Source organism: Neophocaena asiaeorientalis, unplaced genomic scaffold, assembly GCF_003031525.2.
Source record: "Neophocaena asiaeorientalis asiaeorientalis breed wild unplaced genomic scaffold, Neophocaena_asiaeorientalis_V1.1 scaffold294, whole genome shotgun sequence".
Taxonomy (NCBI): Eukaryota; Metazoa; Chordata; class Mammalia; order Artiodactyla; family Phocoenidae; genus Neophocaena; species Neophocaena asiaeorientalis.
Genome location: NW_020173945.1, coordinates 3,996,010 through 4,003,686, shown reverse-complemented (window position 1 = coordinate 4,003,686; position 7,677 = coordinate 3,996,010). Strand labels below are relative to the sequence as shown.

The 7,677-nt window shown below is 58.0% G+C and overlaps 1 protein-coding gene across 1 annotated transcript; it reads left to right on the top strand.

Annotated features, from left to right (window-relative positions):
• The first annotated feature begins 929 nt into the window (after positions 1-929).
• HES6 (hes family bHLH transcription factor 6) lies at positions 930-2,547 on the top strand. The gene is made up of 2 exons (XM_024752788.1): positions 930-984; positions 1,037-2,547. Exons 1-2 carry the CDS (start codon positions 930-932, stop codon positions 1,582-1,584), a joined length of 603 nt encoding a protein of 200 aa, XP_024608556.1. The 3' UTR covers positions 1,585-2,547.
• The last annotated feature ends 5,130 nt before the right edge of the window (positions 2,548-7,677 follow it).

Here is a 7,677-nt window from a genome sequence, read left to right as displayed (position 1 = left end):
GGTTCGGGGGCGGGAGGGCAGGGGAGGGCGGCGGTGGGTGCTGAGGGGGGAAAGGGAAGTCAAAGAGGGGTCGGGGAGCAAAGGGGACTAGAAGGAGATGAGGGGAACTCCGGTGGTGAGGGCGATGATGACCAGGAGAGAACAGACGGCCTGTGGGGACAGAGGATGACCCGAGAAGGAGAGCCTAGAGATGGAGCGGTGCGGGCGGGCCTGGGGACCCCGCCCCACTAGGATCCCTGAGCGGGCTGAAGGCGGTGTCGACGTTCGGATGTCAGGACCCACAGGTCCACAAGAAACGCACTGGGGCCAAGGGCCCGCTCCCACCCCCGCTGCCCTAGGGGCCCTCACCTCCCTGGGGCTCTGCAGCCACCCCAGCCCGGACCTGTAGCTCCCTCCAGGGCCGGAGACCGCGGCCTTTGCTGTGGCTCTGGCCGCCAGGACCCCGGCACTTGGGCAGGAGCGTTCCTCTCCTCTTGCACCTCGGGTGAACAAAGTCAAGCGTGAATGAATGAATGGGCAGATGGATGCGCCCCTGCTAGCACGCACCGCAGACCTGGGCGCCTTGCTCGGGGTAGGAAGGGAAACAAGCGCACCCAGAGCCACAGCTCTCCGGGTCATCGCCCCCTCCGGTGCCCCACAATGCCGGAGTGGCGCGGAGGGCCCGGCTGGACCCCCGAGTCCCCGGCCGCAGCCCACGCCCCGCCAGCTGCCGGCCGACCCCGGCGGCGGGGCCAGACAAAGCACGCCTCTGCCATTGGCTCTCACGAGCAATCGGCGCCTTGAGATGCAAATAAGGCGCTATAAAAGGGGCGGGCGCCGCTGCAGGCGTGAGGACGCGGCGTAAGACGCCAGGGGGTGAGGGCGGCGGCGGCTGCGGGCCGCTGCGCTGCCAGGGGCGCGGGCGCACTGCGCTCCGGGAGGTGGAGGTCATGGCTCCGCTCTTGGCGCCCGGCCGGTGGCGCCGGGGCGCGCGGGCGGGGGCGCGTTCGCCTGGCCTGCCCCTGCCCGGGACCGAGGAGTTCCCCTCCTGGAGCAGGGCGCGCCCCCCGCGTCTCCTGGGTGAGCCTTGTCCCCGGGGGCCGGGCGGGCCGGGCCACAGCAATCAGTTGCCGCTCACCGAACCGGGCGCGGCCCTCTCCCCTCCCACCCCTGAACACAGAACGCGAGCAGCTGCAGGCGGAAGCAAGCGAGCGCTTCGCCGCCGGCTACATCCAGTGCATGCACGAGGTGCACACGTTCGTGTCAACGTGCCAGGCAATCGACGCTACCGTCGCCGCCGAGCTCCTGAACCACCTGCTAGAGTCCATGCCGCTGCGCGAGGGCAGCAGCTTCCGGGATCTGCTCGGGGACGCCCTGTCCGGGCCACCGGGAGCCCATGGGCGGAGCAACTGGCCAGTAGGAGGCGCCCTGGGGTCCCCACTGCCCAGCCCCCGGGGCTCCGGGGACGACCAGTCCTCCGACCTGGAGGAGGTCCCCGAGGCTGAACTGAGCCGGGCGCCTGCCGAGGGGCCGGACTTGGTGCCTGCAGCCCTGGGCAGCCTGACCGCCGCCCGCATAGCCCAGAGTGTCTGGAGACCTTGGTGACCAACGGCAGCCTGGGGCCTAAGGGGTGGGCCCTGCCTGCCCATGCTCTAGTCCCTCCTCCCTGGGGTCCAGGTATCTGGACAGGGGCAGGGCCCTGGATATCTCCCAGTTTTGCTGTCCTCCTCCAGTGGATGCTTGCAGGGCAGTCCCCGATAACCAGGCCAGCCAGGCCCCTGTTTCTTAAGGGAGTAACGTTTATGGACCATCCCCACCCCCACCCCCTGCCCCGCTAGCCCTCTGGTGGGTGGAGGGAAGGAGCTACAGGCAGGAGGAAGTAGCTTGCAGGGCTACCAGGTCTCTCACCTGTCCCAGACTTCTCAGGCACTGTGTGGGCCTGGGGGCAGAGGTGACAGAGTGGAGCTGAGCCTCTCCTGAGCGCTGGGCACAAGTGTCCTGGCAGCCCTGGCCACTCAGCCAGGACACAGGGGAGGCATTCTGCAGCACTGCCCAGAGCTGCCAGACAGAAGCATGGCTCTCTGTATGTCTTGTGTTTAGCACACTTGAGTTTGTGTATTACGTTGCCTTCAGTTGTTCCAATTCTGTTAAGTAAAGGGTTTTGGAGAGTTAGTTACCCTTCTGACGTATTGCCGAATGCTGTGGTGTCATTAAGGTGTCAAATGCACAGAGACTAAACCAAGCACATTTTTTCCCCATATCTAATGCTGTGAGTGGTTTTAAAACTTCTGACCCCTTGTCAGCAAAGTAAGTAGTGTAATGGCAGTGGAGATGGGACACCCCGCGGCGTGGTCTCACGTTGGACGGTGCTTCTACCTCCCTGCTGCCAGCCCATTCCACATCGGTTTCCCCTTCAGGTCCCTGGGCCCGGCCTGCACTCCCTGGGGATTGTGTGCATCCTGGCGATGGAAACCACGGCATGGAGTTTGTCTCCAGAGTCACTAAGCAACAGGGAAACGGCCTGTCCCTGGACCATTCTCTTGTTTGTGAGCTTCCAGGAATAAAACAAATGCCTGATTACTAGCCATGTGGTTTGGAAGTTTCTTTCAAAAGTCTGTTTTAAGGTCCATGAGTTTGATGCAGACGTCGGTCTAATTAGGTGGTCAGTTTTCCTGACTGAAGAGGGAGCTTCCCCATTGCCAGTGACCTCGGGGGCATGGAGACCCACCCAGTTCACGGCCCAGGCAGTTTGGACTTAAGGCCAAATTGAGCCCGGGAGGTCAGAACCCTTGGAAGGAGGGTGATGGGATGGGCAGCTGGGGTGTAGGGAGATGGCCCTCTTGGCCTGGGTCTGCAGACAGCATGCGGTCAGCTGATAGCAGTCACTGCTACAGGTATCCCGGCCCCTGCATCTCCAGCTCCAGGACCCCAAAGCAGCTTGTTCTCGTTCTTACTTCGGGTTGGCAGTGCCCAGGCCGGGTCAAGGTGTGACAATTTAGGATTGACACCTGCGTCTCCTCTCCAGTGTGTGCCTTTGCTTGAAAAACATCTCTCCCAAGAACCCTTTTACAAAAGCCCCCTAGCAGATCCTGGCCACCAGGGGTGTTTCACTGTGGCTTCCCGGTGATTTAGTCTTAGACCTCGGCCACCAGGCTATAACCAGATGCAGCCTGCTTTTAGCCACTGGGGATGAGTTATTGAGGGGTTGGGGTAGGGAGGCAGGTCCATAAAAGAGAGCTCAAGAGAGACGGAGAGTTTTTCCTGGGATTATCTTAATCGCCCCAGTCGGATTGATGTAGGATGTGTCCACAGGGACACGAGAGCAGGTCCACCTGTAAGACGTCTGTCCCGTAGCTCCCAGTAGTACCCAAAGGCCACTGTGATGAGCTCTGGTGCCATCTGGGGAGCATCAGACAGGGACTGTTTAGGAGGAACCACTCTTTACTCTCATACCCACACTTGTCACGTCCTCCCAAGGGGTCCTAGAAGGGGGCCCAGGGGAGCCCAAGACACAGGATTCGAGGTGCAGGAGGCTGACCTGGGGGAAAGATGTTGCTGGGACCAGGACCCCCCTAAGGTCAGAACTCTGGCCCTGGGCCCCCTCCCACCTATGAGTCAGCTTCTCGGGACCCCCTCAAGAGCGGTGTCTTTTCTTTCTCACAAATATAAGTGGCTCCCAGAGCAGAGACCACTGTCAGCCTCCGTGGGGTGAGAGCAGCTTTTGCCTATGGTGTGGCCTGGGACCACCAGTTTCCTGCCTGCGTTCCTTCCCATTCTGCCAGACAACTTTCACACCACCTCCTCTCTCTGAAGTACCCAACAAACCCTTGCAAGCCTTGCTCTAGGCGTCATTCCCCATGAATCCCCTCCTTCCCACTTCAATCCCTGGCCCCCCGTCTTCGTCCTCTATGAATGCCATACATTGCCACCAACTTGGTGTCTCAAAACAACACACGTTTATTTGCTTGCACTCCTGTAGGCTAGGAGTCTGACGGGATTCACTAGGCTAAAGCCAACGCAGGGCTTCATTCCCTTCTGGAGGCTTGAGGGTGAATCCACTTCCCTTTCTTTTCCCATTGCAGAAGCCGTCCACATGCCTTAGCTGGTGGCCCCCTTCCTCCACCTTCAAAGCAAGCAATGTTGCATCTTTCTGACCTTTCGTCCATAGTCACATTTCCTTCTGACCGTCCCCTACTTCTTCCCTCTTCTTTCTACTTGTGATTACTTTGAGGCCACCTGGACAATCCAGGATAACCTCCCTACCTCAGGGTCCTTAACCCGTAATCAGACTTGCAAAGCCTCTTTTGCCATGTAAGGTAACATAGTCGCAGGGCGTGGAAATGAGGATGTGGACATCTTCGGGGATCCCTGTTCTGCCAACCACACCCACCTGCACCTCTGCCGAGGCTTTCTGCCTTCCATCGTGATGCAGTGTGGTGCCAGCCTTCCGCATGGGCTTTGGGTCCCATACCCTCGGACCTGCTCAGTGACCCTGCTCTCTGCACTGCATCATTAATCTCTCCTTCCTTCTGGGTCATTCTCGTTGACCTACAAACAAGCTGTAACATCTCCACCTAGAAAAAAAAGAGGGACTTTCCTTGTGGTCCAGTGGTTAAGATTTCGCTCTTCCAATGCAGGGGGCGCAGGTTCCATCCCTGGTCGGGGAACTAAGATCCCACAGGCCACGCGGCAGGGCCAAAAAGTAAAAAATAAATAAATAAGTAAATAATAAATAGAAAAAGAAGAGCTAAAACCTCCCGGGCCCGACGTACCCTATTAACCTCTGCTTCATTTCTCTGCTTTAAAGCAAAATTCCTTGAAAGCATTGTCTACACTTACTGCTTTGGCACCTTTCACTTCTCTTCTTCCTCTCCAGTCAGGCTATTGCTCCCACCCCTGCCCTTGTCAAGAGCTTCAGTGACGTCCATGTTTCCAAATCCAGTGGCTGTATCTCTGTTTCAATTTACTCAACCTTCCAGTGAAGCACTCCTTAGGTGTTATCACTCTCTCCCTCCTAAAAGGCTCTCCCCTCTCAACCTCAGGAACACTCTCTTTCCGGGCTGTCCTATCTTACTGGCCGTCCTCGGCCTCCTGCCAACTTCTGAATGCGGGCCCGCACGTCCAAGGCTCTGTGCCCATCTCTTCCCTATCACCCCTGCCCAGGAAGCCCATCTGGTCCATTTGGTTTGTTACATCCACGAGCCCTCGAGCTAAAGTGCATCTCCATTCTGTTGGCTTCCCTATATCCTCCTGTCTACTCAGTGTTTCCACTGAGATGTGAGATGGGCGTCACAAACCACAGCCAAAACACAACTGATTGTCACCCGAAAGGCGTTTGGAGGCGCCCAGCACTCGAGCGCGCTCGGAGGTGCTCGGAGGCATTCGGGAGGCGCTCGGAGGCTCTCGGGGTGTTTGGAGGTGCCGAGGCCTTGGCCGCGCCCTCCCGCCCCACGCCCAGGGGGTGCCGCGATGACTTCTGGGAAGTGTAGTTCCAGCCCTTTCGTCTTCCTTTCCCCGAGGTCCCTGCAGGCCGAGCCGGAACTACGACTCCCAGAGGCCTCCCGGCCCAGAGGCCCCTCCTTTCGCCGCCTCGAGCTCCGAGCCCGGGGCCCAAGGGAGCCCAGCGGAGGCCAACGGCGGTCGGGGCCCTCGCTCAGTCGGCTAAGCGGCTCTGCGGCCGGCAGAGGCTAGGCTGCGGTCCCTCCAACGTCCCTGGGACCAGGAGAGGAAGCGATGAAGGCGCCGGCGCCCCGCGGCTCGGTCCCTCCTCCTGCGTCTCCAGCCCAGGACCGCTGACGGCCTCCGGTCGCCAGGAGGCCTGGACGTCGGGAATATTAAAAGCGCCCCAGATGGTTCAAAAGTGCAGCCAAAGCTCACAGCGACTGGTGTCGAGGAAAGAGGGAGTCGTTTCAGGCTGTGGCAATGGAAGCAGGTTTCTCGAGGAGGGAACACAAGCCTTACTGACCCTTCGGGAGACCAAGCCTCAGCTTTGTCCAGGTGCTTTGAGCACCTGTTAGGTGCAGGGAACACAGAGACGAGTGTCCAGACCTTTGCTGTTGAGGAACTTGCATTCTCTTGAGATGGGCAAGAGCCCACAGAGAGCCGCAAGCCACCACATCCTGCCCAGAGGTAGACAAAGGCGTTGCTTGGTGGAGAGTAGCCAGAGAAGCCCAGAGCTCATCAGGTCATTAAAGACAGTCCTTGGGTTTAAACGGATCTGAAAGGACGAGGGATAAGGTTTTAAACCTGTGACCCAGAGGCCTTCTAGCTCCTCCTGGCGGCACGCAGGCTTTTTGCTCTTCCACCCACATACAAGAAACTGCCCTGCCCTGAAGATCGCGCACTCCCGCCGTCTGTGTCTGTTCTGCCCCTAGTTGTCACGCTGTCCATCCACTGTCAACAGGTGGCACTTGGGGCACCCTCTTCCTCTCCCCTCCAGATCCCGCCCCGCCTTAATCTGGGAAAGTCGTGTAGGTGCTGTAGCACGTCCACGACTTCTCAGTCAATGTATGTACTGTAGTAGACTTCTCAGTCAATAACCATGCCACGGGCTTTGTCACCCCTTACAGTTGAACTAGCTGCAAAACCCTAAGCTCCTGCCTTCCATCCACTCCGTCCCAGGAAACTTGTTTAGACGTCATCGGGGTCTCCTAGTTACTGTCCTGCCGTTTCCTTCACAGTCAGGTTTCTTGAGAATAGTCTCTATTCTTACTTTCTTCATTCCCTCGCCTGCTTGCTCGTCACAAAATGTCACCATTTTCCATTTCCCACCATTCTGAAAACTTCTGGCAGTCTCTGGCAAAGACCTAGTTGCCAGGTAGACCCTTCATTTCCATCTTCCCTAAGTGTTACAGCATCTAACACTGGCAGTAACTTCTTGCTTCTCCATCTAGCTTTCTTGCTTTGTCTTCAACCATTCCTTCTCAAGTTCGAGCCAGGGCTCTTCTCCTCAGCCCACCCTGTAAATATCACTATGTCCCACATCTTCCTCGGACCTGTTATCTCTAAACTATGACCTGTATGATCTCCGTGGCTTCACCTACTGCGTCACTGACTCCAAAAAGGACCTCCAGCCCAGTCCTCTCTGGAGCTGTAGTCGGGTTGGTCCAAATGCCCGGGTTGTCACCTCTCAGACATCCCACAGGTTCTTCAAACTCAGCTCAAACCTGAGCTCGGCTTTCCTGCAAAGCCTGCCCTTTCTTTCATGTTCTGGAACACTGAGAGCAGCACGGCCATCATCAGCCACTCAGGGCAGAAACCGGACATTCGGGGAGACACCCAGTTTTCCTTCAGTCCCACCCTGCGAGCGGCGTCCAGGAAGTGTCAGTTCTACATCTTTAACGGGCGGAGTGAAGGAATGAATGAATGAGTTTGCATCTTATACCTTTTATCCCTTTTCCTCTGTTCCTGCTGCTGCCTTCTCGGTTCACGTCCTTATCACTCACCTGGAGAATGACAGTGGCCATTAAGTCTCTACATCTAGTATTACCTCCTGAACTTAAGTCCTTCAAAAGCCCAGCACTCCACAGATTAGCAGGTGTACTAGGCCCACAGGTCCCGCGGGTCGGCTCGGAACTTCATAGCTCCGCCCCTGTGCCCCGCTCCTGTCCCATACCCCTGCCAGGCGTTCGTCTTGCTGCGCTGCTGGCTCACTGCTTGCCTTCAAGGTTGGCTCAGATAGCACCTGTGGGAAGCATT

Coding starts and splice junctions, on each gene's coding strand:
- HES6 (XM_024752788.1), top strand. CDS start 930: ATGGCTCCGCTCTTGGCGCCCGGCCGGTGGCGCCGGGGCGCGCGGGCG. Junction 985..1,036: donor GGGCGCGCGGGCGGGGGCGC/GTTCGCCTGGCC, acceptor CTCCTGGAGCAG/GGCGCGCCCCCCGCGTCTCC.